The 25624-nt window shown below is 39.4% G+C and overlaps 1 protein-coding gene across 4 annotated transcripts in view; it reads left to right on the top strand.

Moving 5' to 3' along the window:
- ppip5k1a (diphosphoinositol pentakisphosphate kinase 1a) overlaps nucleotides 1-20721 on the top strand; it is a 56799-nt gene extending 36078 nt beyond the window's left edge. For 2 of the 4 annotated variants that reach the window (XM_017711633.1, XM_017711632.1), the window contains exons 27-30: nucleotides 3222-3284; nucleotides 15380-15517; nucleotides 15966-16079; nucleotides 16500-20721. In XM_017711633.1, the coding sequence (XP_017567122.1) occupies nucleotides 3222-3284; nucleotides 15380-15517; nucleotides 15966-16079; nucleotides 16500-17092 (908 nt within the window). In that variant the 3' untranslated portion in view covers nucleotides 17093-20721. The remainder of the gene's footprint in view (nucleotides 1-3221; nucleotides 3285-15379; nucleotides 15518-15965; nucleotides 16080-16499) is intronic. The other 2 variants (XM_037534405.1, XM_017711634.1) reach the window with 1 other exon arrangement.
- Nucleotides 20722-25624: the final 4903 nt, after the last annotated feature.

Below are 25624 nucleotides of genomic sequence, written 5' to 3'. Positions count from 1 at the left end.
TGATGCCTAATTAGGTTAGTTTATAGTATACTAACCCTGACCAGTTGTGGATATTTTGTACCTTTTTTTTCTCAGTATGAGATAAAAATAGTTAAAATTGTAAGTTTTATAAACTTTAGTAGGGTAAGCAAATAAAACAAAATATTACCATTATGTTTGAAACTCCAAGCGTTCAAATTGCAGTGTTGAATAAAGTGAATAGACTACAAAAACACAATATAACAAAACGATTATGTCTGAAACTACGAATATACATATTGTGATGGTCTCAAATTATTAATAGACTCTATGCGATTAGAGACGTGTCAGAATGCACCCCCATTAGTTTCTAATGCAACCTCATTGATATTGGTCAGGACAGGAGCCTTTCCCTCTTTTCCAAGAGGAAAAATTCTTCACCATGAAACCACGTTTAGGTAGATAAGGTTGCCTTTTCACAGAGTGCTGACATCTGAAGAGCAGTCCTTCCAGAATGTTCCTAGGCTGCCCGTTGTGGAGAGCTCGATTGTCCACAAGGTGGCAGCGTGACTCTGTGGAGGGCCGTTTCTCTCCACTGCCATTTTCCAAGCAGTGTTTTGTGTGCTGTAGTGTTACTGTACCTATAATGTCTGTGCTCTCACTTCTCTCACATGTCCACATATTTGATGTTCATTCAAGTCTGTGGTGAACTTCTATTCCAGTGTAAAGTTCAGAATAGTCTAGTGTTTGTGTGCTTAATTTTTAGCCCCCTAGTTCTCACTGTAGTCTAACTGTGGTCTTTACAGGCATCTCCTGTTGCACTTTTAGTGCTACCGTGACTGTTATGTTGACTGTATGTGTGTGTTTGTGTGTGTGTGAGGGTGTAAATGATGGATCTCACTCTCAGGATGTTGTTCAAGTCCGTCCACCATTTTGTCCTCAGAAAGAGATGCCATCTCATAAGATGGTGTCTCACTGTACCATAGGGAAGTGCCCTGAGGCAGATTTTTAGGAAAAAACAGCCAGCTACGTTATTCTCACCATGTTTTATTCACAGTCAGGATATGGAAGATTCAAACAGGCACTGAGCTGAGAGGTAGCCGGGACACTGCACCACAGGAGTAGCTTTGCTGGTTCCTTTCAAAGAATATATGCACAGATTATTAAAAGGATATAAATCACAGCTTTATTCACTTTTTTGTGTGTGTATTGGTTGGTACATGTACCCTGTAGTAGTGGGGAGGTTCATTCGCATTATTAGCTTATTTAAAGCAATAACAATCATGCACCTGTCACATATCGTACTACGAGTGTTCAACCCTGTTACCAAAGTCTGTTTCCCTCTGAGGTGGAATTACTTTTCATCATGTTATAAAGGGTCTAATACCACCTTTACCAGGTAAATGTGTGTAAAAATCAGAGACCAAACTTTCATTCAATATCCAGGCAAAATTTCCACTGTTTTTTTTTTAATTATTTTTAAGTTTGTTTAAGTTATTCATATTTCAGTGTCTGTAAAAAAGCAAGAAACGTACAGTACTGCGCAAAAATTCAGCACCTAAACACACAAGAAGTGTGTTTGTAACACCATATAATGTTAAAATAAATGCACAAAACATAAATATCTATAGAAGAATAGTAGAAACAGGATTTCTCATAGCAATAGTAGTAACATCTTGAAAAGTTTGAAGATCAAAGTTTGATTCCACTTTATTTTTAAAGCCCCATAACCATCACACAGATCATCAGCACCCTTGATATAACATATTGAAGCATTGATTAGCCAAACCTGGTTTTGGGTGATCACTATAGATAATGATGGACTGCCATCATGAGGAAAGTGGTTAAATATTATCATAGAAAAAATCATTACTGTATTAAAGGGGAATCATATAGTTACATTTTTTTTATTCTCTACATAATACAGTTTTTCTTTGAGATGTAAATAAAGCCATTCAGAGTAGTTTAACTGACTCAGATTTCTTTACAGTGGTGTTGGTAGGAACCATCAGTAAATCTTCTCTTGCCTTCAGAGTTTTCATACGTGTATTTTTTTTTTTTCGCCCTGTATGTCTTCCTGCCGTACATGGGTTTTAAACATACATTTTAGGCCAAAATCATGTCTCCAAACTATTGTGAAAATGCCTCAGTCATCAGGCAGCGTATTTGAAATGTTTTAGAAACAGTAAATTTATCAGACGTCTGGTTCCTATCACCTCCACTGTGATGCAGTAAGTTTCTCTACAATGGCACGTTTTACCACTTATCACTCTAAATGACTTTGTTTACATGTTAAAGATTAAATTATACTGAAACTTTGAAAAAACTGGTATAATTGGCAGATGGATAATGGGATAATATGGATATACACTGTTATAATCCATAGATTGTAAATGTTATCATTCACTACCCAGTCCATACGGTCCATAAATGGAAACTATGCTTCACAAACAGCTTGTTTTGAGTTCATTGTTTCTGTGATGTCACAAGAACCATCTTATTTATAGATGTACACCTATTCAGCCTACAGCAGTTTAGTTCTGCCTATACTGAAGTTCTAAGGAGTGTTTCAGCTTTGAGTACCTTTTGAATAAGGCACAATAGAGCACAGCCAATCAGAGCAAAGTTCATTTATCTTACATCAGTCTTTCATCAATCTATTCAAGTCCAAGTGATAAAGAGAAGTTGAACATGGTAATTTAAAAATAAATTATGACTACATACATGTTATACAATACAAAAAGATGGGCATATTTTAAATTGTCTGTGCATTTATTTTTTGAAAATAATAGTGTTACAAAAGTTGACTCTATTGGTAGAAAGTCTCAGTTGTATTTTCCCCATTGTTCAGTATTTACCTTACGCTTTGTCTAATATGTGTAACATGGGCTGGACCTGCAAACGGTGCAGATCCAGTGCAGATCCATGTATGAAAACCTTACTGAAATGACGTTCAGTTACCCAGAACATGTGTTGACTTAAGTGTATTTGTAAGCCAGCTGCACACTTTAGTTTGTAAATCACACTGAATACTTTGCTAAAATCTGCTTTTCTTGCTAACTCCCAGTGTCCCTCTAACCATATTTTGCTATAGGTATCACAGTAGCATAGACACCCTCAATCAGCTGCAGCACTGTCCTGTCTAATGCCCCTGAATGTCTCTCACCTTGACCCCTTCCAGATAAACAGTCCCCTTCCCCCCCTGTCCTCTACAGGTGCACTGCGAAAGATGGTAACACCAGTGACCTTTTTTATTTCCTCAGAGTTGTTGTCTATGCCGGCAGTAAAGCGATTTTCTGTGTCGTTTGCAAAGCATCCGACTAATGGTACGTCTGCTTCTCTTCAAGTATATTTCCACTTTTCTCCACCTCCTTTGTCTTGCATGTCTATGGAAAAACGTCCTTTTAATTTCTCTAGTATTTAAGTTTCTCTCAGTTTTCAGTTTAACATGGTCACCACCGTGTTTCCTCCAAACCCCACCAGTTCTTTCTTCCTGTCTGCTCATTCATCTGGACGCTAGCTCTAACACCACTCTCACATTCTGTTTTGTAACGTCCTGCGTACGACTGTCACTCTCACCTTATGGCTCGGTGTTGATAAGTTTCTGTTGTATTTCTTTTTTTAATTTCTAAGACAACAGTATTGTACATTTCTCGGGAAATGTGAGAGTGTTTGGATATGTGTGGGCGTGTGTTGGTCAGAGCATGCATGCATACGTGGGGGTGGGGGGGGGGGGGGGTGGGGGGGGTTGTGTTGTTGGTAAGTTTGTTGGGATGTGAATTTGTGACATTTGTGAATTTGATCAACAGCTGGTCTGCACTCTAATGAACCCTTCCCTGCCATCATTATATGTAGTTTATCATCATGCTACTGTTTTATTTTTTTATATATATATATATATATATATATATATAGTGTGTGTGTGTGTGTGTGTGTGTGTGTGTGTGTATATATATATATATATATATATATATATATATATATATATATATATATATATATATATATATATCGGAGTGGTGCACAGTGCCGTTTCCTCCATTTCCGCTTTCCCAATACAAAATGTAATAGAAAACAGAGCATGAGAAACAAATCACACTTTTTAAATGATAAACTTTATTACTTTATTGAAGTAAAAATGTTTTGCGACCCCTTTTTTGAAAAAGTAATCCCCCCCCGCCCCAAAAGTGGTTATGTTACCTTTAGCAGCCACAAATGCAGCCAAACCTGATAATGTGAGGAGATTTATAGTTCATTTAAGGGCCCATATAATTAATAATATAATTGATGAGAAAACAAATGATTCTTAAATTATTATTAAATTTTACCGAGTTATTTTTTTATATTTTATATTACACTTATTCACTCATTCAGCCTATAGCAGTTTAGTCCTGGCCATTCACACTGACGTTTTAAGGACTGTTTCAGCCTGGACTGGACTAGAGGACCAGTCGGAACAGAAGTCCTTAACATACATTAGTCTTAAAGGCACAGTAACAAAAGCCAGATTAATTCTGAGGGATAAAAACTTGACAGTATAAAACTTTTTCTTTGTATTAAAACCACACAAAAGTGGATCTCTAGGGGTAAAAATGAATTCCAAGAGAAATTAAGAATATCGGCCCTCTAAATACTGTATTGATAACATTTTTAGATGAGTTGTGCCCAGTTATATAAGCTTCATCAAAATAACTTGCCGACAGTGCTGCTCAGCATGTGAATATATTGTGATTTTTTTTCATCTGTGGTTGAGAATTCTCCCCAGTGAATAACCAGTCTACATTCAGGGGGTTTTCCTGTAGAGTGCACTATGACACTACTTGCTTTTTGCATATATTATTGTGTTAGTAATCACAATCACTCTGTCAGTTAGAGTAATTCATTTATAGCGCAACTGGGGAATACTGTTTTAGAAGTATATTCAACTCTGTATGTAGGATTTTTAATAGGGAACGGGTTAACCCATCATTTTTCCCCACATCACTGTTATCTTTATTATTATAATACATTTTTAATCTTTCTTTTGTGTGATATTTGTTATATTACTGTTATTGTGGTAATATTAATTGACCCTTTTGATGATACTGTGCTTTAAAAGGTCAAAAAAGACTGCTTTTGCAAGAACTCAAAATTATTATTATTGTTATTGTTATTGTTATTAAACCCCTCAAAATGTATTACAACCCCTTTTCCAAAAAAAGTTGGGACGTTATGTTAAAGAAAATGAATGTGATGATGTGGAAGTCATTTAAACCCTATATATAATTGAAAGTAGTACAAAGACAACATATTAAATGTTGAAACTAAGACTTTTGTGGTTTTTTGAAATGTATATTTTGAGTTTAATGCCAACAACATGTTTCAAAAAAGTTGGGACAAACCAGCAAAAGACCAAAAGTTGTCGGGTGTTAAAAAAAACACCCAGTAGAACATCTCGCAACTAATTAGGTTAATTGGCATCAGGTCAATAACATGATATGGTATAAAAAAAGCATCCTAGAGAGGCTGAATCTTTCAGAAGTGAAAATAGGCAGGGGCTCACCACTCTGTGAAAGTCCGTGCAGGCAAATAGTGCAACAATTCAAGAATAATGTTTCTCAATGTAAAATAGCAAATAATTTGGGGATTTTGTCATCTATGGTACATAATATCAATAAAAAAAAATCAGAGAGTCTAGAGAAATCTCTATGGACAAGAACAAAAAAATGTTGGCAGGCTCTCAGGTGGCACTGCATTAAAAACAGACATGATTCTATAGTGAAAATCACTGCATGGGCTCAGGAACACTTCTGAAAACCACTATCTGTGAGCACAGATTGACTGCCTCCTCAAATGCAACTTAATACTCTACCGTGTAAAGAAACGCCGCCACCTTTTCTGGGCCTAAGTTCATTTAAGATGGATTGAGGCAAAGTGGAATAGTGTCCTGTGGTCATGAATCAAAATTTAAAATTCTTTTTGGAAATCATAGATGCTGCATTCTTTGGGCTAAAGAGGAGAGGGATCATCCGGTTTGTTCTCAGCACACAGTTCAAAAGCCATCCTCCATGACAATATGGGGGTGCTTTAGTACGCATGGCATGAGTGCTGCCATTCGGACTACGTCTTTTTCAGAAAAGGCCTTGCTTATTTCAACAAGACGATGACAAACCACATTTAATGCATGTATTACAACAGCATGGCTCTTTAGTAAAAGAGTCCAGATGCTAAACTGGCCTCCCTGAAGTCAGGCCTGTCGCCTATTGAAAAGATTTGGCGCATTATGAAATTAAAAATACGACAAAGCAGACCCCGAAATGTTGATCAGCTCAAATCCTAAATCAAGCAAGAAATAAGAAAACATTTCACTTTCAGAACTATAGCAGTTCCCAAATGCTTACAGAGAATTTTTAAAAGAAGATGTGATGCAACGTGGTGGTAAACATGTCCCTGTTTCAACTGTTTTGAAAGGTGTTGCTGGCATCAAATTAAAAATGGGTGTATATTTTAAAAAAACAATAACATTTGATCTGTTGTCTTTGCACTGTTTTCAGTTAAATATATCCTTTAAATGTTTTGAACATGATTGCATTCTATTGTCATTTAAACGTTTTTGGAAGGTTGTATGAAAAATGAACCTATTACATACTATTAGCCATAGCAGTGGGCTATGTCTGTGTTATTTGTCTGAAGTCAGTATACTACATTCAGGCTTTTTTTCAGGCCTGGCTTTTTTCCCCACTTTCGTGTCTTTTGAGGCTTTTAATCCATTATTTTTATTACATTTGTAATCAACACACATGCAACAATGTGTGGCAAAAGGCAGCAAAAAAAAACTGCTCTGCACGATATGTGATAACCTTCATACGGTACATGCTCTCATCAATAACTGCAGCTTTTCTATGTAAATTGTTCATGTATCATTATGGCCTCAACTCCGGTATGTACCATATATGCTGGTTGCATTATATTCCTGATCTGTAATGTAGATGGGTTAGGAATGTGTTATTTGTGTTTTATGGATCATTATATCATCATTATACGTATTATATTGAAGTAATAATGGACAGCTGTATATCTGTAGTACATTTCAGGCTGAGCTTAAAGATGTATGTTAGTGCTATGCACAGTACTGCTCCCTCCTACACATACACTAAGCCATACCGTCTCTCTGAAGTAGGCTGTAAATCCCACGCAGTACACCCACCACATGTTACTAACCATACAACCTGCCTTTAAGCATTTCACCACTTTCATGCTGTTACTTTTTTCCCGTGCCAAGATCGCCATAGCTGGTAAACTGAAGAGGAAATGGACTCGCCGCACATTTAGATATCATTGCTGTATCAAGATTAGCAGAGTACATTCACTTCTTCTGAATTGCTTTGAGGAATTGAGGGGAATTCCATCACTTTTCAAAAATCTCTGCATAATCATTGAGATGTAAACACAGTCGTCCAGAGTAGTTTGATGTGAAAGGTTCTTTGTGTAGAAACTTACCAACTCAGATTTCTTTACAGTGGTGCTGAAAGGAACCCAGGACTCGTGGGGTCTAATATAAGCATTGTTTGCTGTGTAAAATGGACCTAAATCTGATTTATATTGACCATTGATTAGGGTGAAATCGTGATAAATCAGGCAAAAATATATATATTTTTGGGGAATTTTTTGCATTTCATACAAATGACATTTTAGGACAAACCTTCCCTCAAAACTGTCGTCTCAAGCGTCAGTGTCTTCACAACCATTTAATGTAAAAGACTCTGAGAGACCTTTTAAAAGCTTTGCCATCTGGTTTGTTTCTCTAGAAATGCGTATTTCAACCCAAACCACTCTGAATGACTTCATTTACGTTTTAAACATGTCATTATGCAGAAATTGTGAAAAAGTCCCCTTTAAGGTTCTTATGTTAAATTGGTTTTCCAAGTGAGGGGTGTGTGTGTGTGTGTGTGTGTGTGTGTGTGTGTGTGTGTGTGTGTGTGTGTGTGTGTGTGTGTGTGTGTGTGAGTATTAACACAGTGAACATGGATAATTGTAAACTTACAATCCTCATAGATTTTAAACAATGTTTAGATTACGGAAAAAGGCAATAGCGTATACACTGTAATAAAATACAGATTATGTATTATTTATATGTAGTGTATATTTGCTCCCTAGATATTAGACAATTATTGCAAACCTACCTGTATAGTAAGAATGACTGACTGATATATCGGTGACCGATATATTGTTTTCTGATAAATGGAAAAGTTTAGTTGGTGAAGTATTTCAATTTTAGCCCATAATTACAGCCGTTTTTAGTTTGTGCATGTACTGAAGAAAAAGCAGGAGTAGTTATAATGGGAATTTCCCTTCTTCTAGGCCTCACAGCCCCCTCTGCTGGCTGCCCCTTTTTACAGTGAATGCTCCAACAAGTCCAACCAGTTTGAGGCTGTGGAGATCTAATAGTGAAAGCTCTGATGTATATGATTTTTGTTGTTAAAATTGAAGAAAGTGGCAGAACTCAATCAGGAGAAAAAATACATGCTAAAATATGCTGTGCATGCACTGCTGCGAGTGGCCCTGTAAAGTGTAAAATTATCATTGAAATGTCAGGTCACATTTTGTGGGAGTCTTTGGACCATGTCATACATCTTCACATATTAATGTCAAAGTCACAGGCTTGGAGAAGAAGATCCGGCTCAGTGTTTAGGTCTCAAATGCAAAACAAACATTATACTGATGATGATGATAGTAGTAGATAATTCAATCCCATCTTTAGAACACACCGAGTTTTGACTGAGCTCTCTTTCAGCGCACTCGCAATAATTAGATTCTTCTGCTCAGGGAGCGGGTGTGAAGCACAGCCCACATTACAAGATGTTCTGCCTGTTGCGTGCAATTACAATTTCTACCAGAGAGGTCTCCAAATCCCCAAAACATACATATTGTAGCTTATTTACATATGCAGACAGTGACAGGATTTCTGTCAACCAAGATAGCAACAATAATCTGGAGGTATGTACAACATATGAATATTTTAAAATCTTTGTTTAAGTATGTGTTTCGTAGTTAATTTAGTTAATTTAAAACCAGATTTGATGTTTTATTGCAAGTTCCATCACAAGTGAAGTAACATTGATAGGCCTACACAAATAGTTAAACATTAAACATTAAAATAATTAAATTGAAAATAATTTGGATTATAGATTTATGATATTGGTCTCACTCACAATCAGATGCCATCTATTGTTTATAGTTATCGTATCGTGCCCAGAAATTCCATTATCTGTGCATCTGTACTTCAAAGACAACTTCAGTCATCTATTTAATAGGCACCATGTAGTCAGTAGCTGATTTTGCCTCTCATAGAGTTCCATTATCATGACTATACCACACAATAGCGTGCAAGCTTGTTTTGTAGTGCTTCTGATGTTTCTGTGATTGTGTGCCTGCCAGGTGGGCTTTTAGCTCTGCAGCTGTTAGTGCTAAACCTGTGAGGATGCCTTTTGGCATCAGCTCAGTAGAACTTGGTCCCTTAATGAAGCCTCTTATGATGATATTATGCTGTTTCTATGGTAGCTTTTCTCAGGTAACAGGATTTTTATTCTGTGACTGGTTTGCAAGTCAGTCTTGTTGATAAATGAGATGGATGAGCATCATAAGCACGTTCAACAGCAGTGACATGGTGACCCCGCTCAGAGAGAGGAATGTTCATGAAGGAAGTATTGATGTAGAAGTTTAGGTTGTTTCTTCCTCAGCATGAAAGTTATTTGTTGACAGTTTGGTTATGTTGGTTTATTTTTAAGGCAGCCCCTTGTGCCTTAATGAAGTAGTCCAAAGACTTTTAAATCTTCCAGCATGTGTCATGTGACTTTCACCACTAGCTCGACCCATTCGGCTGTTTTAAAGTAATAGTTTGGGAAAAAATTGTACTCTGTTTTTCCTTCATCCCAAATATAATTCACTAGTCAAGACACTAGTTAAGACACTTACTGTATAGCTGCACTTTGTAGTTCTACAGTTACAGACTGTAGTCCATCTGTTTCTCTGATACTTTGTTACCCCCCTTTTACCCTGTTCTTCAGTAGTCAGGACCCCCATGGATCTTCACAGAGCAGGTACTATTTGGGTGGTGAATCATTCTCAGCACTGCAGTAACACTGACGTGGTGGTGGTGTGTTAGTGTGTGTTGTGATGGTCTGAGTGGATTAGACACATCAGTGCTGCTGGAGTTTTTAACCACCTCTGTGTCACTGCTGGACTGAGAATAGACCACCAACCAAAAATATCCAGCCAACAGCGTCCTGTGACCACTGATGAAGGACTGGAGGATGACCAACACAAACTGTGCAGCAGCAGATGAGCTATCATCTCTGACTTTACATCTACAAGGTGGACCGGCAAGGTAGGAGTGTCTAGTGCACAGTGAGTGGACACAGTGTTTAAAAACCAGCAGCTTTCCTGTGTCTGATCCACTTGTACCATCACAACAAACACTAACACACCACCACGTCAGTGTTACTGCAGTGCTGAGAATGAGAATCACATATTATATTAAATAGTACCTGCTCTGTGAGGGTTCATGGGGGACCTGACCACTGAAGAACAGGGTAAAAGGGGGCTAACAAAGTATCAGAGAAACAGATGGACTACAGTCTGTAACTGTAGAACTACAAAGTTGCAAGCTGCATGTCAAGTTGGTAATCTGTAAGACTTGCTCATGAGGTTGTTGACCCTCTATGATATATTGTTATCCATAAAAATAGACAAAAGTATGTTGCTTTACGTAGTAGTCACCACCTTAAATCCTGAATATTGCTACTATCAATGTGCTTTACAGCCAGGGGAGTTTTGACTGATTTTGAGAGGGGACGAAAGCACTTTTGCCCCCAGTTGTACTGTGAAAGGTCAGAGGGCTGAATCTGGCATGTACTTATTTGCTGAAAATGCCCTGTTAAGACTAGCAGAGTGCCATCCTGTATACAGCCCCGACCTCCCACCCCCACCCCAGGCTTCATCAAGCCACTCCCCTCTTCGTCCTCGCTCTTCCACGCTCTACCTCTTCTTCCTCAGAACCCCTGGAGGAGCACCAGGTAGCCCAGCTGCTGAGGCGCTTCTCCACTGATCTCAATATCAGCCACTCGCTCTTTTTGGACAGTGCTCTGGCCCACCACCTCCACCAGTGCTCCTACCACCTGCGCCTCTTCCGCAACTGGTTAATCTCCGGCCAGGACCCCCTAGAGTACCTCTACGGTCAGCCAGTCCTGCCGCTACAGCGCCTCCCTACTGTGTAGGGCTGCACGATAAAAACTAAATAAAAAGTAATTGGGATTTATTTTGCCCAACAATTATTTATCACCACACTTTGTAATTTTGAATCAACATATAAAAAATTATCTTTTGCATTGAACATTACAAAACTATCACTTCAAATGTGTACATTTTATAATCAAAATAAGACTTTAAGAAGCTAAATCCTAGGGGAAAAAAAACAATAATTAAATGAATAAATGCTCCAAATAAGTGACTTTCTAATTAGGGATGGGCGATATGGCAAAAATATCATGAACAAAATGTCATGGTGAGGGACACAAAGTCGAAATCAGTAGATTTTTGCTCAAAAAGTGAAATACGATGCTCGCACTGTATTTGAAAACAGCTGCTGCACCTGTGCTAAAATATCATACCATAATAATAGGCAGTTGTCTATTATTTTCAATTAAGTAATCTATTTAATCCATGCTACTTAAATAGGCAACTGATTTAAAAATCAGTTTTGTTCAAAACAGTTTGGCCCATTAAAGGGCAAATAAAGTTGTTTATTTAAAAAAATTGTCTAATAAAAAGACAAATATGGAAATATGCCATTAATTAGATTAGTTTAGTTGTAAAGAAAACTAAAATGTAATGGTCGATGCATGTCTTATAAGTAACGATGGCATTTGCATCGCAATAGCAATAAATATCGTTGTATTGCCCAGCCCTATTTTAACGGAAAAGACAGTTACATTATTCACACAGGTTGCCAGAAGCTCAGTCCTCTTAACAGGGATATTACTTAATGCACCAAAACAGTTTAATGGTAGCCTGTTAGCTGATTTCAGCTAAACTTCTCAGAGTAGCAGCCTGTTGTATTTAGCCAACAACTGTGATCACAGTTAAACCCCAATTAATTGTGCAGCCCTGCTAGTGTGCCCTGCCCTGGCCTGCCGTGCCCTGTGTTGCGCTGCTCTGTGCTTGCAGTGGCGGGCGGCTTGCTGCCACAGCCGTCCCTGCTTGTGTGGAGCATGTAATGCCTGCGTTTTTCTTTTTTAGCCGCGATCATTGAATAACGTAGCTTAACATAGTGAAAAGTAACAGCAGCAACTATTTGTGGCTGAGCTTACAGATCTAGACGGTGTTTGGTTTGGATGTAGTTCTGCTGCTGCATGTTAATGGCATTTGAAAGCTCACTGAGGTACGTTCAGCATTACACCCGTTTACACTTCAGTGTTTGAGCTGAACCACATGCTACCTGTGATTAAATACTGAACCTGACAGATGTATGTACCTGGCGGATAATTGTTCAGAGAAAAGTGGCGTCATTGTTTTTTTTTTCGTTATTCAGTTTAGTTTATGATTTGTAGATGCATATTCCCTCTTGTGTTAACAATTTAGGTGGGATTTTTCTTCTGGAACAAGGGACAGTAATTGATTAAACCTTTTAAAATCTTATTAACGGAATTGGTAAATCGCTGCAGTCGGCCCAAAACCTTGTATCTCCAAAATGGTAACTTTACAGGAGAAGGAAAAACATACTTTACTTTTATTATAAGTCAGTGGAACCAGACTCCCCCCCCCATCCCAAGTAATTTTAGGCCATTTGTTGTTGTCTATTCATCTTGAAGTGTACACACAATATAAAGGACAGTAGGTTTTTTTCAAATTATGTCAAAAATCGAAAAAAGGAGATTTTTTTGGACCGACAGCAGCAAAATACAAGTCATATAGTATAATTTTTTTTTATAATGTTCACCCAGTTAGATTTCAGACAAGTAATGTGGTTATAGCTTAGCAAAACTTAAACTGGCATCATTTTTTCCTTTATTAGAATGCAGAGTCATTCAGTCTGGCTAACTCTATATCATTAGAAGCATAGACACATTTAAAAAAGATGGATCTTCAGGTTTTATTTAGTAAAGGAATGGTTCTATGTAGAACCATGAACACTCAAAGAACCATCATTTTTTAGTGCGTAGTTTAAAGCAGTTTAAAGTCCCAGGGAGCACAAAAGTAATAGTGACACTAAAGTGATGCTTTGCTGTTATATTAATCATCCAGTAAAGTTTGAGTACACTGTTATACAACTGATCAAACTTATCTCAGAACTGTCTGGGCGTGGTTCTAATATTCTAATGAGCACACTTGATTGACACCTGTCAGTCCAACATCCGCACTAAAGCAGAACTAAGCGGAGAGAAATGAGTTGAATATTCTCTGTGTACACATGTGGTGTTGTAGGTTACCACACCCTGTCAATGACTCACTAAAACGGGTTCTTACCCAGTTTAATAGTTATGACTCAAACAGAGAGATAGACATTAAGGGGACACAGTTTTGTTAGGGCTGTGGGGTGGAACAAGCCACATCAACTTCATGATTGGTGAGGGTAAACCCAAAATTATGACAGCCTCAGTCCTGTAGCTGTTATTCATTGGACACGTTATTCATAGGACATATTTTAGTTGTATTCTGTGTGCCCACTAGAGTGATATTAACTCATTAAGAAAAAATATTAGGTTTCAGGGTCCCTGGGGCTTTAAATGTGACCCATTTGTCCCTTACAATATGAGGATGAAGATCTGAGATCCACATTTTCACGTTCTGGTGCTGAAATCTGGTTTTCAGAAGACGTAAAGCTGTCAAGCTAGAACTTAGAATTGATTAAGTGAGTCTGTAGGCCTAGTTTTTGTGTGTTTTGGTGTGATTTGCTCTAATCTTACTCATTACTTTTTAACCTTGTAAGTGTGCTTTGATTCAAAACAGGCTCAGAAAACGTGTTTATCTGGACTAGAGCTGTCACGATTAGTGATTAGTTGGGTTGACTGCTTTCTCTGGCAATAATGAGCAGTGTCTGATGTTTTAATGCATTGTATTGATCTAGGACAGGAATCGGCAACATGCAGCTCTTTTTCTACCCTGTTGCGGCTCCGCAGCAGAACTAGATTTTTGTTAGTTAGTTTTTTTAAAGATTTTTTAGGTAAAAATAAAATAATCCTCCATTGCAGTAAAATAAAGCTCTGCTGATAGTTCAACAGTTTTAACACTACATGATCGCTGAAGTTAAAGTAGCCTAACTGCTAATTCACCCTTTAACCCTGAAGGTTGGCACGCAGACTGCTGGTCACAATAGCAACGCAACAGTCTGGCCTAATTAGTAACTAATGAAATGGCGAATAGAGAGATTTAAGACAGACGTCAATGAGCTAGAGACTCATTTACATTTCTAAGCCTTCAGCTGGTTTCCCGATGCATTTAATCTCAAACGAGAAACTGTCAGACACTGAACAGTGACGACAAGTCAGCAGCTTTTTAAAATTTTCTCATTCGACCATAAATTGTGCAGCAGTTACGTTCTGGCACCTCAGACACCATTTAAGATGGAACGGGAGAATTAGAACCAGAAGCTAGCGAATGAAAAGTGACTTCAGCTTCGTGAAAAGTCGAATGCTCAGCGATATTTTACAAGAAACTGTTTTACTTTTGCGGACAAGTTTCCTGCTGGAGATGTAAGAAAAAGCTGACTTAAAGCTTAAAGCAGAACAAAATAGGTTTGCGTTTTCGTTTATATTTTTAGCCTGTACTAGTACATCAGCACATGCTGAGACAAGATGGTGTATCCGACATAAAATGTTCTGGCTCCCAAGATGGTTTGATTTTTGTTGAAAGGACAAAATGGCTCTTAACATCTTAATATTTGGGTTGCCGACCCCTGATCTAGGATCTGTCTATATGCGTTTTTTTCTATTTTAAAGGCTTTCTAGTTCTAGTTTACCTTTTTTCACTGAAATATTTATAAACCTTTGAAAGGCTCTTGTTATTCAGTGAAATCGATATAATGTGTAGATTACTTGATTACGAGTATAAATAATCGTGACAGCGCTAGTGTGGACTAGTCTATATAGACTGGTTTGTGCCATTTGGCAGAAACAATCTGCTAAATGCAGAGTGATAAAGTTCATTGGAATTAGATTGTGCTTGGATGTGTGCCATTGCTTGGTTTTAGATAGCATCACTCGGTTAGCTGATGATTTGTGTGCGTGTGTGTGTGCGTGCGTGCGTATCCTGACCTTGCCTGTGGTTCTCTAACTAACCAGGACGTGGTGGAATGTTGGTTGCCTGTGGTCCGTGGTGGTGTATGCCCTAACTGATAGTAGGGTGGCTCCACTGTCTACTCTTGTATCTCCTCTCTGGTGTGTAGGGTTTGAAGGCTGCTCCATGGTTCCTTCTATCTACCCACTGGAAACGCTGCACAACTCCCTCTCGCTTAAACAGGTGGACAAGTTCTTGACGACAGTGTGCGAGAACGCGGAGGATTTGCACAGCAGGACCACCAGAGGTGAGGCTCTTTTTTTTTTTTTTAACTGGCATTCATCCACACTCCACTCACTCTATATACCTCTTAGCTAAGAGTGTTCAGTATGGCAAAAATCTTCTGCATACCCACACCATCCACTTTATTACCATGTACTTTACCTCAGTGGTCACTTTATTAGAAACACCTCCACTATGTATGTTATATTTGTTGAATTACAGACTACAGCACATATGTTACAAACTATTCATCAGCCCCCGTCTGTCCTATTCTGATTAATTGTCAAAATAATGAATAGATTACTGATTGATGGTGATGGTCTTAATAATGACAGGTTTGGGAAATTTATCCCTTAATGATTAAACTCCCCTGGCATTGCAATTTAATCCAAGACTTTAATCCATGACCACCAAAGCAGCACTATTTATTTAAAAAGCTCACTGATCGTTAGGTGTGTCTGTGCACTCTGCAGCTTTGTCAGCCATGTTTGACTGTCAGAACCAGCCCTCGGTGGACTCGTACATCCCCCAAAGAGTGCTTTCCTCCTCTGTTTCTCTGCGCCAGCGCTCCGATCGCCCCCCCTGGTGTGAGTACTGCACCCCTCGGGTCTCCTTAAAGGCAAATCTACTCCCTTAGCACTGTCTGTGGTGCCCTTAAGACATTAGAAGGAGAATGACCTGTTTGTATTTATGTAACTGTATTTAAACTACGTGTGTTACTTTTAAAAACACTATTTAACATTTAGAATGAATACAAATAAAATACAGTAAGAAGTATCAAAGATTTCTTGTTGTCAGTCATTTTCTTGCTATAACGCGAGGTGATTGGAAGAACATAGGTTTGGTTCTTCTTCTTGATGCAGCTCCAGTCATTGCAGAGTTTTGTTGATTTACTTTATGAAGGGCTGATTAGCCAGACTAGGTATTGGGTATTGGAAATATAATTTTCTCAGGTGGCTTTTGCAGTTATTTGTTTAGTAAAGGTATGCATATTTCTTTCCATGCAGACAGCAGTGGTCCCTCCAGCACTGTGTCCAGCGCTGGCCCCTCATCCCCCACCACCGCAGATACCTCCCCCCGTTTCAGCTTCAGCGAGAAGGCGGCCCTCACCCCCCAGAGCAGTGAGGAGATCCACCCAGCCTGCCCACCTTCCAGCCAGTCGGCTCCAGCCTCCTCATTGCCTGCAAGTCCTCCAACCCACCCCAGCTCCCCCAGTGCCCTCCAGCCCCTTGAGGACCCCCAGCTCCCAAGACCTGATAGACCCAGCGACCTGGCTATGGACAGCACAGACAATCTGGATGGCCCGGAACATGATCCAGCCTTGGAGGCAGACCCCAGCCCCCGCTGTTCTCCTCTGGCTGATCTGAGCTTGCGTATGGAGCCGTTCTGTGGCCTGCCAGGCTCACTGCCCGTGCTGCTGGAGCTCCGGGAAAGCAGTTCAGAGGCTGGCTCCAGCGCTCAAACACCTCTGACCCCAGACGAGCCTGATGAATTCTTTGACACCCAGGAGTCAGTAGAGGTGTGGAGGAGCAGCCCCAGGAACCTGCCACACCCTGGCACTCCTCTGGAGGTGGGAGCTCCACATGTATCTGAGCCCTGAAGAGGACCTGGAGCATCTCACATTGTGGGTTCCAGTTCCAGTCATGGAGGACAACATTCTCTGCACATTTTTGTTTTTTCGCTCATCTAGGTGTAGCTTTCGCTGGGTTTCCACTGGTAAACACTGGTTAAAATCCAGGTTTTGCCCCCACACTTTCAAAGTCAGCTAGAGGTTGTGGGGAAACCACTAAATATTGCTGGTCTGCATTTCCAGGGTTACACTACTAACGAGTTCTGTCGATGCACACAACATTACAGACTGGAAGGTGACTGTGTATGTCGATGAAGCACACTTCATTCAACTAATAACGAGTTCCTCATGTGCTGTGGGCATGTGTTAAACACTTGGCGCTGGGTTACTTTTACCAAATGAGGTTCTGTAATATAATGTGTTACAATTTGATTAATAGATTTGTACAGGATGTAGTACCTGTGCAATTTTCCAAAGACTTCCCCACAGATAGCATGGATTGAAAGCCTGAATATACCCTGAATATTAGCATTACACAACAGATGCCACACTCAACAACAACAACACCACCACTCATGGCCATATCTGTTAGCAGGTTATTTATTAGCAGGTCTTTTAATTCCATTAGTAACAGGATGGCTATTATTGAGCAAGCTGTGGGTTCAGCCAGTTAAACATTGCTACTAACTCCTATTATTATTATCATCAGACTGTAAAAACTACCCACACTGCAGATTTATACTGGATTGAACTCATGAAATCATCCTCCCCAAGTAAAACTAATCCAGCTCCAATAGGGCTTTAGAGCAGTGAAACATAAAGTACAAAGCATGGGTTCCTCAGGACTGGGATTGGGATCCACCGCCTCACACAAGCAGCTCTCTTGTTTAAATGTGTGTCCTGCGGCTCTGCAGTGCTGATCCATGCTCTTGCTATAGTGCCTCAGTGACGTCCAGCCAAGTCCCATACAACTTGTTCAAGACCCTAAACGCAGATAGTCGGCCGAGTAGAAGTAAAACGGTTATAGAAACGGAGGCCTTCTCTGTTTTTGGACTGTTTCTGTGATTCATCAAGTCTTTCATTTCAGTGTGAAGTCCTGGTGCTCAAAAATAAGCAAATGACTGATTTTCAGTTTGAGGATGCATAACATCGCTGTCATAATAAAACATTCTCTCTGATAAAAACAGAAAAGAAAAAGTAAACATTCTTAATGGTAATATTTGTTAATGTATTAAGACTTTATTCCAAGTCATTTTGAATCATTTCTATTGGTCAGTCTGTCATTCACACAGTGTAAAAGGGAGCTGTTGTGCTCTATTGCCATTAAAAAAATGGAAAACAACTAGTTTTGTTATGACAGCGGCTGTTAATTTAACATATATGCGCGCTCTGCCTGTGTGCGTCAACTCTGATACTGTTGCTACAAGTGCAATAGCAACATGGCCAGTGATCAAAGCTGTAAGGTTCACTGAAAATCCATGCTGTTCACTGTTTCTTGGTGAGTGTACTGCCCTACCTGTTTCCAACCCCAAAAAAATCCACCTGTCTTGTTGGCTGGTTCTGGTATATTTGAGACGGACTCTTCTGAGACATTTTTTAAAATATATTTTCATAAAGCACATCAGGTCCTACCTAGCACTCCATGAATTCTGTGTTGATGAGGGTAGGCTGCCATTTTTCATGCATTTGGCAGACCACTCTTTCATCGTGATATTCGCTTCTCTTATATGAACGTGAACTCCACCAGTTTTTTAAAAATTCTGCATAATTCAATGACCTGGACCTATTGACAGTGCTGGTAATAGGAACCAGGGGTCACATTTGCACGCAAACATAGCCATTTTATTTACTACCCAAAATTTTTTGTGAACCTACGCATCTTCTGAGTTTTTATATGTAACGTTGACAAAGATAAAGTAGTGGTGAATCTGAAAAAAAAGGCATGTGGGGCAAAACATTCTGAAAAACTACTGTGAAACGGTTTTTTGCATGCCCTTAATAATCTGATGACTGCAGAAAATCAGATTTTGTCAGTAATCCAATCGATGCGTTTACATGCACTTGAGTAATAAGTGTCTACAATAAGTCTACAGGAGTCAGGCAGTAATCGATTTTCTGCTTTATAACCAGCCGATAAACTCAAGACATGATGAAACGTAACTCAAATTTCATGTATTTACATGAGAAGAGTTTACATGCACTGAGAAATCTGATTACTGAGCTAAAATCCAGCTCTCTTCATCAGATGTCTAGACCTGACTCCGTTCTAAGAAGTATGCTGTTTACACGACGATTTGAACAATCAGACAACTGTAGAAATCGGATTATGATCGGATTATTGAATTCATGTAACCACACTCAGTGTCTCAGGCAACTAGCAATGCACTTATAATTCAGTCTAATAACTTTCAGTAAAGTAGGTTTTAAAATGATTAAACTCTTCAGATGTCTGGTTCCCATCACCACCACTGTGAACATCTCTGATTCACTAAGTTTCTCAAGAACGGAGCACTTTGCAACCATTTGGAGTGACTATGTTCACATCTTAACCATTTAATTATGCAGAAGTTTAGAAAAAATCTATACATTTCTAACAGACGTACAGTGTGGACAAGCTCAGAAGACTGTAAACGGAGCCTACTGAAGATGTAATGCTTTTAATTGCTTTTTTTGCCAAAGCCCCCAATACCACTGTCATAACTTATTAAATCAGTCAACTGCATATCCGTGTACTATATATATTTATCAGCTAAAGCAAAGCATATTTTTAATATAGAGATATAAATGGATAGTCTCATCTTTTATCAATTTTATATTTTTGTAAAACATATAGTATTACCACGGTTTTAACTGATGAATAAGCTCCTTATTTTATCATGGCAATTTCAGATTCTTTTCCCTCTGGCTTTGTAGCTTCCAGCTCTTTCAGATGCCGATTTTGTACGAGCTTATTTCTGCAATATTCAGAGAAATGAACCTTATGAAGTAAGATTATGTTCTTGCTTTCATTCTGTCGTTTTTAATGTACAGTCAAAAGCTTACAGATGGGGGAAGATGTTATTTAATGTTAATCAGTAAAGTGTGCTGCTCCCCAGAGGTTTACACTGTAAAATGCTATGTTGTGTGTTGACATACACAGAGGAATAGTCTACAGGAAAGAGTAGAGCTTATTCACAGCTGACCTGTATCTGAACGCCAGTCGGTGGGCATTATTACTGTGTACGAAACGTGTGTACAGGTCACCTCATTTCGCTGATCTATGGACAGCGTCCCATACTGCTATTACCCTTCACCATTGTAAAAGAAACTATAAACCTGAGGGGCGACCCACTGGGAAAACGTTTATTTACTGAACTGACAGGCTATGTTTGTAACTTTACAACAGAGTCCATGGGTAATGTCCCCAGGTCTTGGGTATTGCAGTGACGCTCGTCGAGATGATCCATGTAAATGTTGCTTTTTAATAAATGTTTAATAGACTCATCACTGACACACTGAAGCTTGAGGCCCTTTCAGCTCCACCTCTGAGACGTAGTGCTGCTGGTGCTCTCTGTATGCAGTCTGTGCAGTCGTATGTAAGTGGCATTTTTCAGTGTCCCAACAGAAATGGCTTTGTTTGTCTACACAAAGATGTCATAAATAAAAGTTGATGTAAGCTATGTTTGTATGGATTTAATTACTGAATGACTATCGGCAGTCAGATGAGTTGCAGAGGCATTGAACACTCCTTTCTCATCGAAGGCCCGTTTCTTTCTCCCAGCATCATTAGTGTATTATTCAGCGCAAAACTGGCTGAGCTATTCTAAGAAATAGAAGCGTGTAATAAAACTTGGGGTCTGCCGGTGGGCCCTGGCTATTTAAGGGGTTAATGAGCTGCTAGCTGTTCTTGCTGTACTGACTTATCCTCTTTTAACCCAATGTGTATTATCAGTCCCCAGATAGCAAGAAGATACCAGGGCACTGTTGGCCCAGTGATGGCAAAGCTGGCCTCCCACTGGCTTTTTGCTCAGCATTTTCCAGGTGACCCACCTGGTTAAGCAGAGTGTTAGACAAAATGCCACATGTTATCACTCCTATTCCACTCACAGTTGAATTTTCAGCTTTCGTTCCTTCATTTCTTTCTGTTGTGAATTAGTTTAGCCTCTTATTCCCCAGGGAATATTTTGGTTTTTCCATCTGGGTTTACATGACCAAATTGTAGTGCAAATTATTCAGTAACTACATGAAATAAATGTATATTTTTATTTTATTATCTGTTTTATTTTTGGTAAGAGTTTCCTCAAATAAACAAAATGTGCTCTATGATCTACACATACCGCTAGACGCCATTGGTTTATAGTTTATAGCCCAGATTTGTGGGAAAAATGGGTCGACTTTCAGTAGAAAACAAAAGTTTGAGTTGAGCTTCTTTTATTATAAGGGTTTAAAATTACGTCTGTTGTTTTTGACTGGAAAGAAGAGTTACAGCCTCATACGACGCCCAGCTTCTGAATGTAGCTTATGAAATGTGAACGTTCTGAAGAATATGACAAAGTCTGTTTCAGAACCACTGGTGGTCCCAAGGAGTTGAAAAGGTTGTTGCGTAATTTTCACAGCCATGTCATAAATAAAGCTGGTTATACAGCTGTGGCCAAACTAGTACAGTATCAGCAAGAACATATTCGACAGAATCATTTCATGTTAAACCTCGTCGTTGATGTTTTTTTCTCTTAATCGTTTGAAATTATGGTCTTGGTGTTTCTTCCAAAATAAAAGGCTGTGCACATTTAAAAGTCTGTTATAGGAGATTAAAAACTAGTTGGGACAAAAACTACGCAGGACAATGATCTGGGTGGTCTGAGGGTGGACCAGCGGCGACATACAGTCAGGGGTGCTGACCTTATCAAGCCAGCGGACAGAGGGATGCTAACTATCTGGGACAAGTCCTGTTTAGTGGCTGAAGTTTTCTTCCTTGGTTTTTTCACAGGAGCTAATGTAGCTAACCAGTAATATACCATATATATACCTCACCAATTAGCATCATGCTAACCACATGCATAAATCAACACACCCTTGCCTCAGAGTGATCTTAAATAAAGCTGCTTATGTGGTTTCGTCAACTAGAATAGGTGGAACTAAACAACTCTAGACTGAATAGGTGAATATGTAAATGTATATTGGTTTTTGTGACATCACAAAAAGAATGTATTCAAAATGGGCTTTTGCAGCTTAATTTCCATACATGACCTTAATGGACTGGGAGGTAAATCACTGCTGTCAGAAAACAAATCCTTGTATCTCCACTTTTTCCAGTTTTAGACATAATTTGAAAAAGTCTATTTTTCTTTACACTGTGTGTAAATTCCATGATGAATGGACTCCATCTGGTTGAATCTGGTTCCATTGACTTCCATGTTTTTTCCTTCATCTGTGAACTATTTTGGAGATACGAGGTTTTGATCCAACAACAGCGAAATGGTCTCTTTTGAAAACCAGTGTTTACATACTAAATCGAACCCTTTCAGTTGAAGAAGAGTGAATTTTGTCTTTCCTTTATATGAGCCCTTTGTTAGCTTTGGTCAGGCTTAATCTGCTCTTTAAAACCGGCGCTGATTCTTGCTTGCAGTAGGGTTTGAATAAGAGTGTCTTACTCTCAGATGCTACAATGAGAAATGGGTGCAATCCATACAATAACATCTCAGTATCACTCGTATCAGCAAATACCACCCAAAAACGAAGCTTTTCCATTTAATGGGGATCAGGAACAGTGAGGCTTTGTTGTTGGCACCCACAACACAGCACTTTTATACAGACACAAGAGCTTTGTTCATCTTCATTCATCAAGCTGGATTAAAAAGGGGGGGTCTCTGACAAGTAATAGCCATGTGACCCAGATGGTGATGTCATGGCCATGTGCATTCACTCTTTGCCAGCTGAATTTCTGGAGGTGGACACCAACCAAATTTTAGCACAGGCTATTGTACCGCATGACAGTGCTCCACTTGTGTAAATTGGGGTGGTGTTCGGGTGTGGGAATATTTACACAAGGCCGATAGCGTGAATGTGCCTTTATATGGCTGTGGAATAGTGTAATATAACTGGGTAACATGAACTTCAGTCCAGTCGTGTGAAGAAGAAGCTGCTGAGTGCAGTTGGTCTTCACCCAGCCTGGGCTTTTTATCCCAGCTCTAAAGGATCTGCTGTCTGTGGCTGTGACTTCATCCTGCCATATAAGAATCCAGATGCTTCTGCAGCTTTAACTCTAACTTTAACATGACAGAATGCTAGAATTCTAATTCCTAAACCATTTTATTTTGGATAATGTCATTAAATTATACGATGCCTATGCAGCTAACTGAATTTGAGCGACTTTGCCCTTATCCAATTCCAAAGCCATCGTCCACAGGAAACATTTCCTGCTGACTCCTCTCTAACACTGTCTGTCTTTTGATTCAATTACTCCTATATGCCAGTCTGCCTACTAGGTAGATAGCAGTTTTCCCTGCTTTCTTCATCCATAATGTGTTCTACTGTAAGAGATACATCATTTTAGCTCAGCCTTTTCACGTCTTCAAGTCTTATTCTGTTTACTTTCATGACCATCTCTTTGGTCTAATGTAAGAAATTCCAAAGCACTTTTATCTCATGGGGGGGTCATCCCTATATTTCCAGGGCCTTTTCACCAGATAGCAGACAGTTTTGGGCCGGTTCTGGCTTCCCTATGTGAGTGTTGGTTGACTGTTATGTGGTATGTGGGCCAGAATAGGGCCAGATACTGGCCCGCTTCAGCCTGTTTTGCCTTGTGTCTGCATTTGTGGGACAATTCTGGTGTGCATGTTGTGGACCAACGATGTAGAGAAGGACACTTTACAGTGTGTGGGCCAGATCTGGCCGAGGACCCAGCCTACAGTGACCTACAGGTGGGCCAGACAAATTTAGCTAATTGGGTTATTAGCTCATTAGAATGTCTAGGAAATTGCCCTATTGTGTTGTGTTCCCTTTGTACCCCTATGTTTTCTCATCGAAATTATCTAGGCAACAGCTAGACAATGTTCCTGAGACCCTATGTTTTAGCCCCTTTCTCAATATGAGAGTAAGACGAACATCCATGCATGCTTGTCTATGCTGGTCTTCTCCAGCCTGGTGCTGGTTTAACTGGCCAACCAGCATCCAAAACACAACATATGCTGCTTTTGCTGGTGACCAGCTATGCTGACCTATATTCTCACATTATACACTCAGTAAATTAATATCTGAAAGTCCAAATAATTCCAAGAATAGATTCTCAAATACACTCTGGTGACATTTGATTTAATACGTTCAAACTGGGCTGTAAATACATCCAGAGAGCTGAAAAACACCTCTCAGATTGTTTCTCTACTGTTCCACTTTGGTAGGAACGTTGCATTTGAATGTTCTCTCAAGATGAGTCCAGTTTTCTTAATGTTCCCGAGACATTTTTGTTAAGTAAATGGAAAGCGTTCACAGAAGTCCACCTCAACCTCATCCGCACCAACAATTTTACACTCTGAGAATGAGGACCCGGAATGTTCCGAGAACATGCAAATTTACATTCTAAAAATGTTCTCTCAACATTCGGTTTTGGTTGAGGATTATCTATTGATTGAAGTTTGTTATTCTTTGTTACTCTGTTACCCACTTGCTAATAAGCAAGTTCTACGTTCCCAGGATCCTGCCATCCTAGATGGCATGTGAAAAATAACATGCCTCCATTAAAAGTGCAGACAGTCATGGGCTGGAGGTTAGGGAACTGGCCCTGTGACCGGAAGGTTGCCGGTTTGATCCCCAGTGCCGACAGCACGTGACTGAGGTGTCCTTGAGCAAGACACCCACCCATGGATAGGGCTGCCCACCGCTCCGGGCAAGTGTGCTCACTGCCCCCTAGTGTGTGTGTTCACTAGTGTGTATGTGGTGTTTCACTTCACGGATGGGTTAAATGCGGATGTGGAATTTCCCCGTTTGTGGGGTTAAGAAAGTATCACTTAAGTGCATTGTTTAGTATAGTAAACCTTAATCATGTTTCCTCTATATAAAATCAATGAAATCTATTTGCTACATTAAAATTTGGCTTTACCTACTGAAGTTCCTTGCCAGTTATACGTGTCTGTTGATGTAAATTTGTTACTTGACTCTGCTAGCTTGCTCATTAGCAAGCCAAGGAATCCATACTTAGCAACAACAACAAGGGCAATGCACCAAACCTAAACCAGACAAAGCAACTGCAAGGTTGAAATGCCACATTCTCAATAGTACTAAAAATAAAGAAGCTTTGCACTGCAGTTTGTTGACCCTAACCATGACCCTTTCATAGCTCGCTGAGGGAATGTAGAGCCCTGAGATCATAGTGCCCTGGTAACATAGAATTCCTACTGAAACCTTTCCTTGTTCTACCTTGTATGACTTTTGGACATAAGGGATTGTAACCATGACATCAGGGATCTGCATCATATTGAGATAAAATAATGATGTAAGAAGCTGAATGAATATAGAAGCCTGGGAACACAGGTAAGCTCCCTGCATATGTAGCTAGCCTAGTTTGCATAGTAAAGAAACTGGTTCTAC

This window comes from Pygocentrus nattereri, chromosome 25, assembly GCF_015220715.1.
Source record: "Pygocentrus nattereri isolate fPygNat1 chromosome 25, fPygNat1.pri, whole genome shotgun sequence".
NCBI classification, from domain to species: domain Eukaryota; kingdom Metazoa; phylum Chordata; class Actinopteri; order Characiformes; family Serrasalmidae; genus Pygocentrus; species Pygocentrus nattereri.
This window is presented reverse-complemented; position numbering and strand designations above follow the sequence as displayed.